The following is an 18,849-nucleotide window of genomic DNA, read 5'->3' on the forward strand; positions in this document are numbered from 1 at the left end:
AAGTAATCTACCTCAAAACTACAGTAACTTTACATGAAAAAGTCAGCAGTGGCAGCAGGAAATAAAGACATTTGACATTTTCATTAATATTAACAGATATATCATTTAAATTAACATAAATATAAAACACTATCAAATGTCCACGTATAACTATGATATATTATTTATATCTAACGTTTTTTATTTAGTATTTCATCTCATAGTGTATTTTAATCCCACGCGGTCTCAAGAGCGATCCTTGACGTGATGACGTCACAGCACGTATCAGCGAAGCGACTGACAGTACGGAGCACACAACGAGCCCAGAGCGCGCATAGGCCGCCAGTCTCTGCTCGAGCCCAGTTTTGGACCGTTAACCCAAAACACTATGGACCTTGTAGTTCTTTCATTTTCAATTACCGAAAGCGGAATGTCCCCACTTCCGCTCTGAAGGCGGGGGTGTGTTCGGTTCCCGCAGCTGCTCGCGCCCCACCCTCCGGTGTTGTTGTTGGTTTTTGTAGTGTTGCTAAAAGAGTCGCGCGCTGTGGCTCGTACTGCTGTTATCCCTGCCCTGATTTTGGTGGCGCCCCCCGACAGTTGGCTCGCCGCGCGCATGCAGCAGAATGGCTCGAGCGGTTCCAACGGTTCTGACGGCTGCGGCGGCGCGAGGGAGCGCCAGGCTCTGTCCTTCAGCCCGCTGCTGCCCGCCGCCACGACGCGGGTGAGGCGGTTCATTCAGGAGAGACGGACGCTGCCTCTACCCAGAGTGATGGTGGTATTCTCAGCCGCGGGTGACACCGAGAAACCGGGCGATGCCATGTCAAGCTCGGACTCTGTTGCGGAGGATGACTTCCGAAAGCCGGCCTCCCCGGCACCGAGCTTCGCCCTCAGCAAGCCGCTCCGCTCCTCGCTCAACACGCCGGAGCAGGAGGTAGGGCAGGCCGCTTTACCAGACCGTTATACCGGGGTAAAATCACGTTCAACCGGCACACAAACAAGCTTACTACCCGACTTGATATTTAGCTTAAAACATTAAGAAGTAGAAATACTCTGATCCAAATAAAAACATATATACATCTTAATCCATAATAATACACCTTTTATTTGCTGATGTATATCTTGGATCAATAATATAAATCTGCAACGTAACTAAAGTTATCAAATGTGCAGTAGAGTCTGACGTATGTGTATAGTAGATGTAGTGCAGTAGAAGTAACGGCATACTATAGCAGAACATGAAAATACTCAAATAAAGTACTTACAAATTATACTTTGCACAGTACATTAGCAAGTGTACTCATAAACAAAACTCAGGCTTAATCTGTGGGCTTCTCTATACCATTCTACTTTTTCAATATCTAAAATGCAGAATACACACATTAATAATAACACTGATATTGTTTAGTTGTATAACAAGGTATATATATATATATATACAATAAGGTATTACAATGTTTTTCAAGCACGGTACTTGAGCAAGTGTACTAATTTCCACCACTGGTAAACTGCACACATAAACACAAGATGTGTTAGTCAATAAATAACAGCTGTTGTCTACAACACCATAAACGTTTTAAAAATAGAGAAAGTACAAATATACTCTGTATACATTTTCTCATGACTGTTGTAATTATACACAAAACATAATGTCTCTTCCAAGTATTTACTGTATATGGCTATTTATACAGGGGTCAGAGGACGGTTGAGCCGGCTGAGCCCTGTCATGATTGGCTGTCAAGTGTGTCACATGACTTGAGTTAATGAGTGACCATGTGATGCATCAGAATAGATTAGATTAGATTAGATATTCCTTCATTAGTCCTGCAGTAGGAATAATCCTTATATTTCTGTGGTCTGACAGTGAAGCCAAAAGCAGGGTATTCACAGCTCTTTGTATAATCCAGAGAGGTGTTAAATTAGCATTTATTTTTAAATTAAGTTTGGTCTGATAATCTACTGGATAATACTATAAACCTAATGTAGGTCCTAGTCGCCATATTATACATTAATAATTCATTAATAATTATAATGTAGTGCAGTAGTAGTCAATACACAAGTAGGACCCAACTATATAGCAAACATTTAAAGAACATGTTCTAAAAGTATACCTATACCGAAAATAAAGTAAGAAGCTTGGAAACAAATATAAACAAAGGGTACATTCTTTTATGGAATAAATTATTTTAAAATTGACAGATATTACCTCAATAATAATAATAATTTAATTTTTTTATCTACATTTCACCTTTTTTCCTGTATCTACAGTTTATCTTTGAGTCACAGGTAACCATGTAGTATAGGCTAAGAATTAATACATTTAACCACCACAGTTCTGCATGTTTAAAAAGCGTCAAGTCTTTATAGTCCATTAAACATAAACCAGTCTACTTTATAGGCAAAATTAAAGTCTTCATATCCTAACAAATTTAAAATAATTACAAACAGAAAAACTGTGCTTGGAACACACACCTTTTAAACTGTTTAAAATGTGTGGTGTGATTGTATAACAGCTTCAGTTTAGTGGCGAATATACCTGTGAAATCACCTTAAATCAATATCACGATAAATTGACACGTTTACCTTGTTAACCATTAATGAAACAATACTTTATTAAATACAACTGTGCACAAGATTCTCTGTCCTTACAGGGAGAAAATATCAGAGTATTATTCATTATACATATTCAGTAGTTAAGAACCCTCTTGTAGGTCTTTGTTTATTGCAAAATAGGCTCTTTTTTTCATCCTTTCTCAAATCGAAATATGTAATATTACGGTATAAATTTGTTTGAATCACACTTTTATGTCTTGTTGTTGTTTTTTAAGGTGTGTAACAAACATTACAGTCTACAGTCCATATTTTCTCTAGTTTCCAGAGGTCATCTCTCTGAATGTTGGGGGCACGAACTTCACCACCCGCCTGTCCACGCTGCGGCGATACGAGGACACGATGTTGTCCGCCATGTTCAGCGGGCGTCACTACATCCCTCGTGATGCTGAGGGACGCTACTTCATCGATCGAGATGGAACATATTTTTCGTGAGTTGCACTGTGTGAGATATTTTTAGACCAACGAGCTGAAATATTCAATATCAACAGTGGATTATGCTATTGATTCAATCGACATTACTGTACAGTCAGATGGCTGCGAGGACTTCTCTATATGTTATAAAGGTCTTTCATGCTGTTGAGTCCTCTTTACAAGTATCATTTATTTTTTTAAATAGGATTTGTTTTGTACATGGTGAACAAAACGCTGTTAGTTCCACCAGATTGACAATTGAAAAAGCAGAAAGAGACAAAGACTTCACTTGTTGCCCTCCGAGCAACAAGTGAATAAGAACATACGACATCACCACTCATGGGTAAATTCAATTAAAATGTGTTCAGATTTAAATAGATACGGTTCATGTTTCAGGGTCAAGTGCACAATAACTCAGATGATAACAAGCTGGAATAAAAACAGGCAACGTGTTGCTTTAGCAAAGCTCTTCTTCGAACTTCACAATAGAAATAGAAATCTTTGAACTGGATCCGGGAATTTAAACTAAATATACTGGACTCTCGAATCACATTTTTTTAAATCTCACCACTGAGTAGAAAAAAACCACTAAAGAAAAACTGACAGACTCAATATTTAGAGCACAATTCCACTGTTTTGGTTCAATAATCATCAAGGGTCACTTAGACTTTTCTGGACTAGAAAACACATTCAAAACCCAATGTTTTAATAATTTAATAATTTATCTTTTGGGGCCCAAACTATTCTAAATAATACAATTGGTATCTCAATTATACTTTTGTTTTTATATCTAGTAAAATATGCATTAAAGGAAGGAAGAAAAATATCAATATAACAGCAGATTCCAAACTTTTTCAACGGTAGCTTACACATTTATTGACCGGTTCATGGAGCAGTTGCAATAGTATTTTCTCACGAGTATGTCAGAAAAGATTGGAGATTGTGAGAGATTTGTAAATGGCAACCGAGAGAAAGCTGAGTATGATGAAAGTTCACACTCTGCAATCTGAAAGAGTTTCTTAAAGCCGCAGATGGCAGCTCATTATTTTCTGACAGGCATCCGTGAGTCTCCTTGGCTTCTGTTAGTGCTGTAAACTGATTTACATATCTATTTCTGTGCTTGTTTGTTGATACATATGCCTACCCCGGATAGTTACAAAATAGCCTTCAGTTACACTGTGGTGTCTTTCTGCATTGATAACGGGTCAGAAAGCCAGCGGAAACTGACAAACGAAGAAAAAAAAGGTGCAGTTAATTAACAATATTGAGCTGTGTGCATTGTCTCAGCTTCTAATATCAACAGATCTTCACTGAGATTTGTACTTTCACTAAACTTTTTGTCCTAAACTTTAGTCTACCACTGAGACTCCAGACAAAACAAATCATATTTCGCTGAGAGGAAAAGCTTCTTTTTAATGATTGCAAAACAAGAAACAGTCAATTTTTTCATGGACTCACAAACTGTTCCTGCACTATTTACACATATTTGTATACTCTCATTTACATGTATACTTTTCTTCATCTCTCATTTATATTTATACTTTTCTATTTGGCCTTTTGCACACAATGTTTGCATCTTGTTTTTGTACTTTTTGTATCTTTTATGTAGTTTGAATGTTGCATCATTCATGGTTTTTGTTTTGCACCGCAGACCAGGAGAAACACTATTTGGTTCCTCTGTGTTCTGAACTGTATACACTCAAGTCTCTCTTAGCTCATCTTAAACATTAACATGAAGTACAGAGCTAAAAAGATAATAATGTTTAATATGACATTTAATTGTAAATTAACTGAAATTACATACCAAACAGTCAGAATTAGAGGAAACTTTATTGTTTGTTTTTTTGCGCCCTCAAATTCATGGCTGTCAAAATTGACCCGTGGAATTCCACTGAAAAGCAAAAGTGACAACATCATGGTGCGCAAAATGTTCCCGAGCTATTTCTCCGGGTGTAATGGCTGCGTCCCAAGATAAAGATAGTTCACCATATGTCATGGGACCAGGGAAAAAAAATACCAGCCGACAGATAACTTTCATGGTCAATCAATTTGATTTGGTCATAAAATCTAAATAAAAAATTTGACCTGATGAAAAGGTTAAAGCCGGGGTTGGCAGCATTAAAAGGAGTAAACAGAGTTTGCTTAGCTGATAGCCCGTCCTTCCAACCCTCCCTCCAGAGCAAGTCAACTTAAATTATCATTATGAGCGTAAACAACAACCGTGGCTGTTGTTAGTATTCACAGCTGTCAAGCTGGCAGCTTGTGGAAGACTCAGAGTGCACAAGCTGAGTGCAGGTCCAATCATTTATAGGGCCTTTTACAATCCTGCAATTCATTTTATTGTATTTTGTGGCTACTGTCGGGATGTAACTGTAACAAAGAATGTTTTTTTAAATCATTACCCAGCCTAGATTTAAGAGATGCCCAAGATGATTACAGTTCCTCCTGAGGGAGCGTGACTGTCAGAACCAAATTTCATGGCAATCCATCCAATAGTTGTCGAGGCATTGCACTCAAAAGCACAAACATCACGTGACGCTCATGGTAGTGCTCGAGGAAAAGGCAGAGGATCACCACGGCCAGTCGGCGTCATCGTCTGGGGAACATCCAAGTCTGTACAACATTTTATAGGGTATTTAAGTCTATTGTCTGAACTAAAGTGGGCTTCTAGCGTTGCTAAAAGGCCAAAGCAAATCGCTTTAAATATGAATGTCAAGACGTATTACTTATGTAAGTGGTAGGTTGGGGTGAGGTCAGTTCTGTATGAATGGGTCTCTGCAAGGGTATTTGTATGAAAGATTTATAAACAAGGAGCTAGCAGAAAGAGAAGGAAGATATGTAGCGATATATAAAGTACTACAACCCAGACACTCAGAAGCTTCCTTTTCATGTGGGACAAAAACACCAGTGTTTAAAGCCAACCTTGTGTTTTTGTGGCTATTGTCTTTGCTGAAAAATAAATCTTATTCCAAGTTGCTGTTATGTTGTTTACTGCAGCAGATTTGTTTCCTCTAGGAGTTCTCTGTATTTTTCTGCATTAATCTTTTCCTCTATGTTTACAAGCCCTCTAGGTCAGGGGTCGGCAACCCGCGGCTCCGGAGCCGCATGCGGCTCTTTAGCCCGTCTGTTGCGGCTCCTGAGGCTTTGACAAAAAAAAAAAAAATAGAAAACCTTTTTTTTTTTTTTGCCCAGTGGAAAAACTTTCAAAGGGAATTCCTCTTATCTTGGAGTTTTAGGTGATATAGGGTCAGTGAAAATAAAAATAAATGTTTAAATATTTCTTTCACTAAAATATGCGTCACGTCGCTGTCAAGCCTCCGCTCCTGCAGCTGCTACTCGTGATTCAGAGCCCCGCCCTCGCGCGCAGATGAGTGCAGAAGAGCGATTCCTCAACTGCTGCAGCAAACTGAGTAAAGTAGATCTACTTTCAGGAAGTGGATCACATCTCCAAACTCCACTACTGCTGCTGGTTCTGTGTCAGCTCATGAGACACTGAGGCGTCCGTTAGTAAAAACGAATCCGTCCTCCGTTTGCGGTGCTCTAGTGAGGAGGATGCTCAGTGTAAACGTAGCAAAAGATATGCGTTTAAAATGTGAAACTCAGTGAAGAGGACAGGTATCAGACCTGCTACCTTGCAGTTACAGGGCAAACAGTCTACCACATGAGCCACAAATATAGATCGTACTGAAGGTCTGCATAGTTGTGTTTTTAATTAACCTTAATGTAGCTGACACATGACTATTTTTTGTTTGATAGTTATGAACAGGTAAAATAGCAATACAATGTAAAAAAAAAAAATTTTTTGGTGGAAAAAGGTCAAAATGGCTCTTTGGATACAAAAGGTTGCTGACCCCTGCTCTAGGTTCTGCAGCAATGAAGCAGAAAATCTACTTTATTGGCCAAGTATGTTACTGCATTAACAGAGATTAACAGTGTAATTCAGACGCTAAATGTAATATTAACAATTTAATTAGTTTGGGCCCCAAAAGAAGAAGAATTAAAGAGAATCCTGTTGGAACTTGGATTTGTTGTTTGTTTTCCAGTCCAGAAAAGCATAAGTGACCTTCGATGTCCCACGTAGAAAACCACAACGGTGCAACTGGGCCCTACATATTGAGTTAGTCTGTTCTTCTTTGGCTTTACTAAGTGGTTAAATTGAAGAGGTTTAAACTGGGATTTGTCAGTATGTTCAGCTGATATTCCAGTAGTGCTAACTCTAGACTAACCTTCTACTTTTATTGTGATGTTTAAAGAAGAGCTTTGCTGAAAGCAACACGTTATCGGCTGCATTATTGTGCACTTGAGCCTGAAACAGGAACCTGTTCCGATATGAATCGGCACGCCTTTTAATGCGAAGTTTCCCAGTTTCTTTCAGCGTTTTCCAAAACCCGGAGCTAACAGCGAACCATGAAGAATGAAACGGAGGAAAAGCACCTAATACCAAAAGTGAATCGAGTTGAGCCGAACCATGCAGTGGAAATGAGGCATTTATCTCTTTCTGCGCTATAGTTGTCCGTCTGGTTGAACTATTGTACGGCGTTCTGTTGTGAAAAGGGCTTTCTACAACCTAAAAGCATGAAAGTTCATTCAGAAATATAAAGTAGTCCTCTCAGACATTTGACTGGAGCCAGGCAGGCTTTTGTGGCAGGATATTACAAACCTTTCAACCTTAGTGTTTGTGTGTTAACAACAGCCCTCTGACATCAGAGTTCCTAAAAGTCGGATTCATCAGGTCGGAAAATAGTTTGAGTGGGATTTGTTCTAGACGATTCCTGTTTCCATTTGAAGGGACATCCTGAACTTCTTGCGAGAAGGGGAGCTTCCTCACAGGGACCGGGTGCGAGCGGTGCACAGAGAGGCTCAGTACTATGCCATCGGCCCGCTGCTGGACAGCCTGGAGGACACTCAGCCGCTCACCGGGGAAAAAGTTCGGCAGGCTTTCCTCGACCTGATGCCCTACTACAGAGGTACCTGGAGTCCATGCTGCAGAATGAGCATGGGTATTAATGGTAAAGGCGGAGAATGATGATTTCACAGTCTCACACTGTGGAGTTAGCTTGAGCCATGTTTACTTTGCCTGTATTGGTTTACATTTTGACACATTTAGTACCATTGAAAATGTGCCATTTCTGTTTGCAGACTGACTATCACGCGACTACTATTTGAGATTCATCGATTGCAATTTTCTTGGCCGATTCTTGGCTGACAGCATACACAAAACATTTTTGTAACATACATTTTGTAACACGGAAAATCTTTCATGGAGAACTGAATTAAATTGTATGTTCTTCACAAAACGTTGATAACTTAATTAAGTTCTCCAGAGCTGCACACATTTTCAGAACCGTCTCACAGGACCACGGCTCATTTTGAAACCTGCAGTTGTTACAAATTGCGAGTTTACGTAACTTTGTGTTACGTTGAATAACGTCCACACCGGCAATATGGTGTGTATGTGTGTGTGTGTGTGTGTGTGTGTGTGTGTGTGTGTGTGTGTGTGTGTGTGTGTGTGTGTGGCTGTGTGTGTGTGGCTGTGTGTGTGTGGCTGTGTGTGGCTGTGACGTTAGTGTCTGTGCTGTTACGTTCACAACCGATCTGCTGATAACCGATCGTTGCAGCTCTATTTACTTTGATACTGAATACAACTTAAAAACATGATGATTCTCAAGCACGTTCTGTAGGTATGGGGAGCGTCTTTTTAAATGATGTCCACTCTGGTTGGATGTCGGAGATATCGATATCCTCGGAACGCTGAGCCTGAAAATAATGTCTGCGTTTTCAGATTTGACTTGAGGAGTGCGGTTTTTAATGTAAATATTCAGTCCAGGATTTTGGTTCTCTGAAATAATTACAGTCTTATTAGCCAGATATATCCCAATTAAAGTCTACACCTTCACATGTGGGGAGCACAGATTCAGTAATTCAGAATTCCTCGTGATAATTGAACAATGAACACAGTGGGGACTCAATCAATTCAATTGAGTTCTTGATGCAATGATGACAATGTAGAGAGAACAGAAATGTGAAATGCCATGACAACAAACTAATGTTAATTTTGTCAGCAGCACCTGATTGGTCTGAAGAGAGGAGTCCTCGTGAAATTATATAAATAAATGATGTAAATTCATTCATTCAAAATTGAACAGATGACAGATCTCCACACTGTATATGCAAACACAGACCTGGCTAACAGCTACAGTACATAAAGACTTGTTCTGTTTGGAGATGTTTTACATATTTGTACAATTGTATGGGAAAATACAACTAAATTAGGTTTTTAGTTCAAACTAATCACGTTCTTTGCTGAGCAGCATTAAAAACATGAATGAATGTATGATATGTCATTTATTTAACTGTTTTCATTTCAGACAATCTGGAGCGTATCGTGGAAATCGCCAAGCTGAGGGCAATGCAGAAGAAGGCGCGGTTTGCCAAGCTGAAGATCTGCGTCTACAAGGAGGAGATGCCCATCACGCCGTACGAGCGTCCTCTCTTTAACTCTCTGCGCTTCGAGCGCTCGGACAGCGAGGCCAAGCTCTTCGAGCACCACTGCGAGGTGGACGTTTCCTTCGGACCCTGGGAGGCGGTGGCGGACGTTTACGACCTGCTGCACTGCATCGTCAGCGACCTGGCCGAGCGCGGCATCACCGCTGAACAGCAGTGCATCGGTGTCTGCGACAAGCACCTTATCAACCATTACTACTGCAAGAGGCCCATCTACGAGTTCAAGATCACGTGGTGGTAAAGTTGGAGGGAGGCGGTCGGGGGCCGACGGGACTTAAAAACAAAAGGATGGATGTTCCATTTTTACCACAACTCAACCAATATTGGTTTTTATATTGAAGTTGCCAACAGTTTGTGCTGATGTGTTAAATGTGACCCTTTAAATCATGCTTCAAAATATAGGTATTTCTTTTCCCCACAATATTTTTATTTTATTTTCAAAATGAATAACTCAAACTAAGTTGCTAGTTTATTAAGAACACCTGTAATGTAGCCTATTAAAGCAGTCCTGTATTAAATCTTACATTTAAAACAGCATTAACAAAAACCTCATGAAGGGGGATTTATTGCAGGACTGTTGTATTAGACTGCATTAGTTTGATTTACGTCTGCTTAATAAACTGGTAACTCAGTGTAAATACCAAAGCAGTTCTACTAACATAGCACCACTTAAACACCCTGTTTTTGCTGACCTCCAATTATTTAACATCTCACCTCGATGCAGTGACATAAAGGTGTACTACAGGACCTTGTGACATCACTGTTGGGCGTTTTTACAGGTGCGTCAAAAACACACTTCTGACCACACCCAACAGTTATGAGGAAGAAGTGAAACAGGCATAAAAATTTAAACGAGAAGAAAGAAAACGCTACTGTTTGGTTTGCCGTAAAGTTACTATTTACTGTTCAATCCTTCGAGAAAAGGAACTGTTCAACCAAAACAAACAAACAAAAAATATAGTACTCATCACCTTCCTTCGGCTCTCTGTGGTACCAGAAACACATTGACTCTTAAATGGCGTTCAGGAGAGCGGAGCGCCTGAACAACGAAAGCGTATCGATGCAAAAACACTTTCCAAACGACGGCACTAAAAGGCTACTTTCACAAATGTCCTGTGCAGCATAATCCAAGTCTCCACTTGTGGGCTATCAGAAATCCAAACAAAACTATTTTTGCTATGATATTGCTAACCAAAGCATGTTTTTTGGGGGGGAGGGGGATTATTCTCCTCTGAAATGTTTTGGATAATGCTGCACGGGAATTTTCCGAAACTGTTTTGGACGTTTAATAACCCTTTTTCCCGTCTTTTAGGCAGATTCTGTCAAACGTCTGTTTGCACTGATATGCTCTTACTTTTTTGGGTGCTCCACTCTCAATTGAATACCATTCAATAGGAAACTTCTGGGACCATAGTGAGCCGAGCGTGGTGAGTGCTATATACAATTCAGGCTGCTTTTGGGTGAACTCTTCCTTTAAGTTACTATTCAAGGGTCTAACCTTAAATCATGATATTAATGGTACATTTCAGATGGGTTTTGGTCGCACTCGGAGTCTAGCACAGTCACTGTAGTTACATGCAAGTTGAAGGGAAAAATAAAATATGCTTCAAGTTTCAGCTCTGTGTAAAAAGGCCGGTCATTATGCAGCTTCTTTACACAGCTGTGTTTCTGACAACTGAAACTTTTATTTCTGTCAGACTGGACGACAAATTTGCTTAAATTTTAATCAGTACCTTCAGCAAACAGCAGCCACTGTGGTCATGAATAACAAAACATTTATAATTGTGCTTAAATGTAGTTATTGATTTAGTTCATAGACTAAGTATTGTTGGTTATACATATTTAGCTGAATCACAGAACTTTTAATTTGGAAGAGAAAAGACATTTCCTCTTTCAAACATCACATAGTCCTTTAACTTTGACCCAAAAAGTGTCTTTTTAGACATCAAATCCTTTTTCTATTTCCAACTTGCTTGTGTCAAACTACAAGTTTGGAGTTCTTTGGCTGAACATATCCAGCTGTAGACGCATTGACGAAGGATTGAAGCTGAGAAAAGGTGCAAAAGATCTCCAGCCTGAGATGATTATCGCATCAGAAGTGAGTCCCATGATCGTTTATCTAATTTAAAAGTCAATCCTACCCATTGTCCTAACTATATTATTATCATTTTTCTTTTATTACCTTAAGTTTTCCCTTGTTTTGCCCTAACCTGGATTTGTATGTGATTGGGTTCAGAACCATCTCACCACATTTCCAGAGCAAAGAAATGACATAGACGTAGTAAATATTGAATATTGTAAGTAAGTAAAGTCTGAAGTCAAATCTGTATTTTTTAGGAATAAGTTGTATTTCAAGATGCAGATGAACTGTTTAACCTGTTCCTTTTTGGATAAACAGAGTATATTTTAATTATGCAACCTCCTGAGGAGCTTGTTTTTAAAGATGTGAGAAATGTTCGGGTGGTATCCATTTTGTCGGTCTTCACATTTGACTTGTTTTACTCAAAGTTGCCGAGGATTGAAAGGTAGCTGACGTTTTTGCACAGTAATATAAAATGAAGTACTGCTATTTACACAATAGTTCATTGTTTCTCCGTTAATAAATGTCTAAAATGTATTATAGTCACTGTCACAGAATTAATAATTATTCTTTATTGTCAACTTCATTCCACCTTTAAGTTAAGTTAAAAGTTTTTTCCTACTGTACTTGATAATGAAGTCGAAGCACTTTGTGATTGTAACCAGTATTTTGTTTTACCTCAAGTGAAAATATCTGATAAACAACGATAGAAAGCAACAGCGCAGTACATCTATAACATGCTTATTTTGTAGCGGAAGAGATGCAACACTGTTAATCTTTGTTTACACCGTTATGTTTGCACTCTTTTTATATTGTTATTTATCTGTTTCTGTTAGCTTCTAGGAAGCTACGATTCTATTGTATTATTTGGGTTTAGTTTGTTTGCTGTGAAACAGAAATTTATTTAAGTTATTTTTCTTATTTATGGTAAAAGTAAAAAAAAAAAAAAGCTTTTACAATGTGTCCTTTTATTTATAGAAGCATCTGGAACTCTTTTCACAGGTTTTTGCTGTGAAATAACCAGAGGGATATATAGCAAAAACTAATCAATGCAATTGCCTCAAAACATCACTGAAAACCAGAAGTTTGAAGGTGATGTCAGCAAGAAGCAGTGGTGGAACAAGTACAATCTTTTACTCAAGTAAAACCAGTGGCGGGCCGTGGATTTTCTACCTGCGCATTCAGTCATAGTCTCTATCAGCTGTTCAACAGCTGGGCGCGCAGAGACTGCCACCACTGAGTAAAACCAGTAACACACCAGTGTAAAAAAAAAAGTCCTGCAAATCCTGCATTCAAAATCTTACTTTAAAAAAAACACATAGATAGAAGGCTTGAAGAAGTTTACAGAAGATCAGCAGAAAAAAAAGTAAAAAGTGTACAGCTATTTTCCAGCACTGTAATTTCCATTTTTATGCTGATGATATAAACTAATACGTTGTCACAAACCAGGTCTTCTCAAGGCAAAATATAAGGTTTTCAGTAGAGCATAATAAAGCATTGGTGTCCGACTCAGATCCACGCTCTCTATGGAAACCTAATCAATACTGTCCCATCATTATAAATCATTTGAATTGATTAGAAAGCCGATTGTTCTACAAAACCAACATGGAACCTTTTGTTTAAAAACTAAAAATTCCAATTGGATTCTTGTAGGAGAACAGAGCTTGTTTCTCATTTTATAAGAGAAGAAAAAATGCACAAAGTCTGCTTTATAAAATATTAAAGAATATATACATGAGTTACATCAACAGTCAGAGGTCATCGCTGACATCTAGAAAGTTTGTTTTTATATGTAAGAACATGTTAGTTCTACTTACTGCCATGTTTAGCTCAACATTTGTGGTTTCCACACAATGAATCCTAATCACTTAATTGATCCTCTGACTTTTCCTCCAGCAGCACCATTATACAAAACATCAGTTTGTCCAAAACTTTGGTTCATGACCAAAGACTCAATCAGCATTTGTTAGCATTGTCATGACCCTCCATACTGCAATATTTGACACAACAAGCATTTCATTGATTTATTCATTCCTCCCTTTGCTATTTTATATTTCTTGCAGGACCTTGTTGTACATGTGACATTGTTGTACATGGGACATTACTACTGTATTGTGTGTATATATATAGGTTATTATTATAGGTTATTATTATTACTATTGTTTAGCTTAAAGAGCTGCTAGCATGTTTATTGTCTCTTCATATATATAGATCCCAACGAGACTTCTTAAATTAACACAACTTAATAAAACGTACTAACCAAAAGATGAAGTCAATGATTAGACATGTTAAGTTAATGGCTGGAGGTTCCCACTGGTGTGAACTGGAGATCAGCACCATGGAGAGCTCCAACACAGGCAGGGTTGTAAATCTAGCAAGTAAGTCGCCAAGTAAACATAGAACATGGCTTTTGTAAATACTCACAGCTGTTAAGCAATGAGTGAACAATGACTTCAATATCAATTAATAAATGCATAAATAATGTAATGTATAAATACAGGAATAAATAAATCCTTAAATAAATGTTTGAATGCAGAAAAATTAAATGGTGAAGTAAATACAAAAAAAAAAATGCTGAAATTAGTTGATAATTAAACAGGACATAAAGTAATAACATTTCATACATTTAGTTCTACATTTTGTTCACCTACCCTTGCATGCATTTATTAATGTATTCCTTTATTTATTTTTTGCTGATTATTTTTGTTGATTGTTATCATAATGATATTTTCAACACAGATTACCAACCCTGCCTTCAACTTAAGTACCGCAAAATTGCACTTTAGTAAAAGTACTTAGTTAATCTCCAGCACTGCCTGCTTGTAATAATTATATGATCTAAACATGCAGTATAAGTACACGCTGTATTCTCTCTTCCCACCACACACGTCTCCGCCCCTCCCTCTCTCTCTCTCTCCCTCTCTCTCTCTCTCTCCCTCCCTCTCTCTCTCTCCCTCTCTCTCTCTCTCTCTCTCCCTCTCTCTCTCTCTCTCTCTCTCTCTCTCTCAGTGTTCTCCGATGTCACTCCCCCATCTGAGGGGTGGAGGCTGACCGCTCGATGCCTTTTCTGTGTTGAGGATGGAAGAAAGAGGGAATTAGTGGCTATTCTACTGTCGGTTTTCGGAGAGAGAGAGAGAGAGAGAGAGAGAGAGAGAGAGAGAGAGAGAGAGAGACTTGATAATCACGTCGTATAAACCCGAGCTGGGACATTTTCTTCATGGGATCAAACCGGCTTTAAAAATGACTCGGGGAGTGAATCTGCTGCGCCAGGTATTAATGAACCTTTCCTTTCCTTTTCCTGGTGGCGACACAGATGATAGCTGGTAATGTAATCATCTGTTATCGGTTACATGGTGGGTGGGGGTGGATAGTTACATAACAGCGCGAGCCGAATCAGAGATTAATTAAGAATGATTACACGCATTAATTATTAATTGTCGGCTATGAAGAGGGTGTTTCTTCTTCTTCTTCTTCTTCTTCTTCTTCTTCTTCTTCTTCTTCTTCTTCTTCTTCCTGTTGACGTAATGGAGGAAAAATAAGCAGCTGGTTATAGATTGAAGAAGACTGGAGGAAGGTGTTGAAGAGAGAAAGAGAGAGAGAGAGAGAGAGAGAGAGAGAGAGAGAGAGAGAGAGAGCGAGAGCGAGAGCGAGAGAGAGGACATGTTCCGGGATGTAAGAGCCTGCAGGCCCCACCGGCCCTCACATCACCAGAAACGAGCCATACTGATGCATTTAAAGAAGGAAAAACATTAAAATTAAGATTGTTCATTATGTAAGTATCACACCCGTCTCCATGACAACGGGTGATTTCCAACCTGTTAGATTGCTCTCTTGCTTCCTCGCACCTGGTCGCCCCCCCTTATAGCTCATAGCCCTGTTTTCTATAACAAAAACCCTATTATATTATGCTCATGGTAAATACCCAAAACACAGGTGATCTCCAACAGGCTTTCAAGGTGGGGCCACTTTGTTCGGTATCCTCAAACCTCTAACCAGGTTAATTATCTTTAAAAATAAGAAAGAAAAGAAAGCCTACGATATATCAGATATGCGATTGTAAGTGTTTAAGTATAGTCAGGAACATATACTTAAAGCAGTAAAAGTAATAGGACTCAATGCAGGATTTATTTTTTTTAATGATTACAAATATATTTGATTTATTAAGAATAAAAGCATTTTGAGAAGCTGAATCAAGTGAATATTTCACTACTTGAGTAGTTCCCAATTCATTTTCCGTCAATCAACTAATTGATTAATCAACAGTTGGCTGTACTTGTGTAAACTGTTAATACAAGTACATAATATTTGATAAACTCTTTACATGTTTTTTAATGCAAACATCTTATTCTGTAAAGTAGCTATAGCTGCCAGATAAATTCAGTAAAAAAGTGCAATATTTACCTCTGAGAGTAGTGGAGTTGAAATAGAAAGTGCTCAAGTAAAGTTCAAGTTACTTGAAATGCTGCGACAGTACTTAATCCAATATTTCTGCTGTCTACTTGCATTACATAATACATCTGTACTTCTACTTGTAAGGCTTTGACTGCAGGACGTCTATTTGCAGTGGAGTAGTTTCACTCTGGGGTTTTGCCACAAGTCTGTTAGAATAAAGCAGTAGTTATTGACAGTCATTTATGTAATATTGTAGTATTCTACATATTCTACTCTAGTTTTCTACTAGGTTTATTTATTTGGCATTATACATCACAGGGTTACACATGGACATGTAAGTTGTAGCTCCTTCATGCTCCACACACATCGAACATATATGCAAAGAAATTGTATCAGAATAGAAGGGAGTGAAATAAAATGAAACAATATATACCGTTATGTATATATATATATATATGTTATATATGTGTGTATGTGTGTGTGTGTGTGTGTGTGTGTGTGTGTGTAATACATGTTTTAATAATATGCCTACCTTTTTTGATCTGCTCTTGTTGTAATTTGCACTTCCTGAACAGATGCTTCACACTAAAAGCCTCCAGCGTTGAATGCCACAGGAATCCTCTACGTCCCTGTTGGACTTTTAATGTGAAACAAACCCCCACTTTTCCGTTTAAAGGGTCAGCCCCACCCAAATCACACAAAAGTATGTTCTGACTTACCCCTCGTCGGTTTCAGTGTCTTTTTTATTTGATGTGTACATGTACTGTACTGAACTGATCCTTCAAGCTGGTTTGGATCCATCTGACGACCAGTCGCTAAAAGAATTACGATAAGATGCCATGATTTGAACACAACTTCTTTGAGACGTCCATGCGTCCAGCTGTTGGTGCCTAAAAATAGCATGTGTCCCCATGTGGCCTCCGCTCGATTTTGGATCCCCGTCCGGATATAGCCACCTGGTTAACAGCCTCCTCGACACAGCAGCGATGAATCCGAATCAATATCATGAATGAGCATCTCCTGATCGATAGACTTTCCTTAGGCTTCATCCAACACGATGCATGTGTGCTCCGCATCTTGCTGCAGGCCAAGTACATTCATTCGCATTCATTGGTGAAACAGGCCTTTTCAAATGTTACAACATAAACATTAAAAATGGGCACCTTTGTATTTACTTATGGACCAAAAGAAGGATACAGAGAAAGAAAACGACAACATGTTTCTTCCCACCCATCAAATTGACATCCTCTTGTAGCTCTTTTTATGGTCTCCATATCTCCTCTGGGAAATATCTGGCTCCTTAGCTGCTAAATGCTTCATTGTGTTCACCAGCTAGTAATCTCTTATGTAGTCTGTGCAGGTAGTGTTTTTTTACACTGGAAAGCTTCTGCTGCGGTCATAAAAGGCGCTACGGGAGCTTTGAGTAAACCAAAAGAGTTAAGTCGTGGCTGTGGCCGTGGCCGTAAAAACCAAAACAATAAAATGAAACACGTTAAAAATGCATCGTACAGCCGAGGGGAAATGGAGTCAGATGATGATAACGCTTTTCACATGCACATAGTCCTTTAATCCATTGTTGAAGCAACAAGGAACATTCCTTTTGTGTTGATTTTGGCGGCCACTGTGGACAAAAGCACCACCATCTCGTAAAAAGATCCGTTCTTTATCACTGTCCCGCTTAGCTTTTCCTTTGTTCTTTTTCTGCCACAATGTCAGCGATAACCACAAATTATACGGTCAAAGAGAAACACACCAAACTTTGCTTTTTAAAATGTAAACGTATGCTCTTCTGGGCTGCGTGTCGTAAGTCGTTTCGTCTGATTTCGCTGGGAATCTGTTTTTCCTGCAATTTGGCGAAGGCGTAGGCTTTCCATGATATTCTTATCCAAACCAATCCCACTCTACATGTCTACAACTAAACAAGCCAACCAAACGAAGGCAACGACTGCTAGCCAGGTAGCGTTGAGCGGGTCATGCCTTCTCCATCGAAGAAAAAAAAAATTGTGATTACTTTAAAGAACTAGCCAATCGTCTCGCTGATGGTCTCGTTTGCTTATGTTGGCTGTATAAAGGCACCAGTGTCAAATTTAAACAGCTTTTACAACCAGTTAAAAACTCTTTGTAGTAACAGATATCAGCCAGCTCTAATTCATTTCTTCGCTGGGAGGGTTACAACATTGGTACTGCTGTTGATTATATTGGCTTTTATAGTTTCATTACTGTCATTGCATGTCCTGTAAGCCTGTATACTCATGTTTCCATACACAGATATGCATCTATTAGAGCTAAAAATATAAAATAACCAGATGTTTCACAAATAACCGCTTTATGTACGAAATAGACGTTCAAGCGCATTATTCCTCCTCAGGCCCTCTGAAAACAACATGAAACAGACAAATGTTATCCAACACTGCGTGCAGCCTCATCCAGTACATTCCTGGTATATTGTGAAGACTTGGGGTAGACTGTGCTGTGTGTTGCCATGGAAACCATCCCTGCTCAAGCTCATAATATTCTCCCGTGAATGGAGAGCCGAACGGCTTCAACACAGCCATTTGTTCCAGTGGTGTTAAAAAACAACCCAAAAAACCCCACTGATGGTGGCTTAGGCGACGTAGTAAAGGAGATCTGCCATATCAGAGGTGTCACATGACTATTCTACTGTTTGTCATAGGCATTGTATTTATTAATTCTATTGTTTATTTTTCCACTGGTGGGGTCCAACTTGACTCCTGAAGGAACATCAGTGGTGGACGAAGTACTAATATATTTTACTTGAGTAAAACTACCAATACCACAATGTAAGAAATACTCAGTGTCAATTAAAAGTTCTGCATTAAAAATCTTACTTGAGTAAAAGTACCAAAGTATTA

At 38.8% G+C, this 18,849-nt stretch overlaps 1 protein-coding gene across 1 annotated transcript; it reads left to right on the forward strand.

Annotated features, from left to right (window-relative positions):
• Nucleotides 1–592: 592 nt before the first annotated feature.
• kctd7 (potassium channel tetramerization domain containing 7) lies at nucleotides 593–9,745 on the forward strand (the record flags this gene model as incomplete). Its single annotated transcript, XM_079213983.1, has 4 exons — nucleotides 593–910; nucleotides 2,848–3,017; nucleotides 7,789–7,967; nucleotides 9,369–9,745. 4 exons carry the CDS (start codon nucleotides 593–595, stop codon nucleotides 9,743–9,745), a joined length of 1,044 nt encoding a protein of 347 aa, XP_079070109.1.
• Between the last annotated feature and the right edge of the window lie 9,104 nt (nucleotides 9,746–18,849).

Source organism: Taurulus bubalis (assembly GCF_910589615.1).
Source record: "Taurulus bubalis genome assembly, chromosome: 2".
Taxonomy (NCBI): domain Eukaryota; kingdom Metazoa; phylum Chordata; class Actinopteri; order Perciformes; family Cottidae; genus Taurulus; species Taurulus bubalis.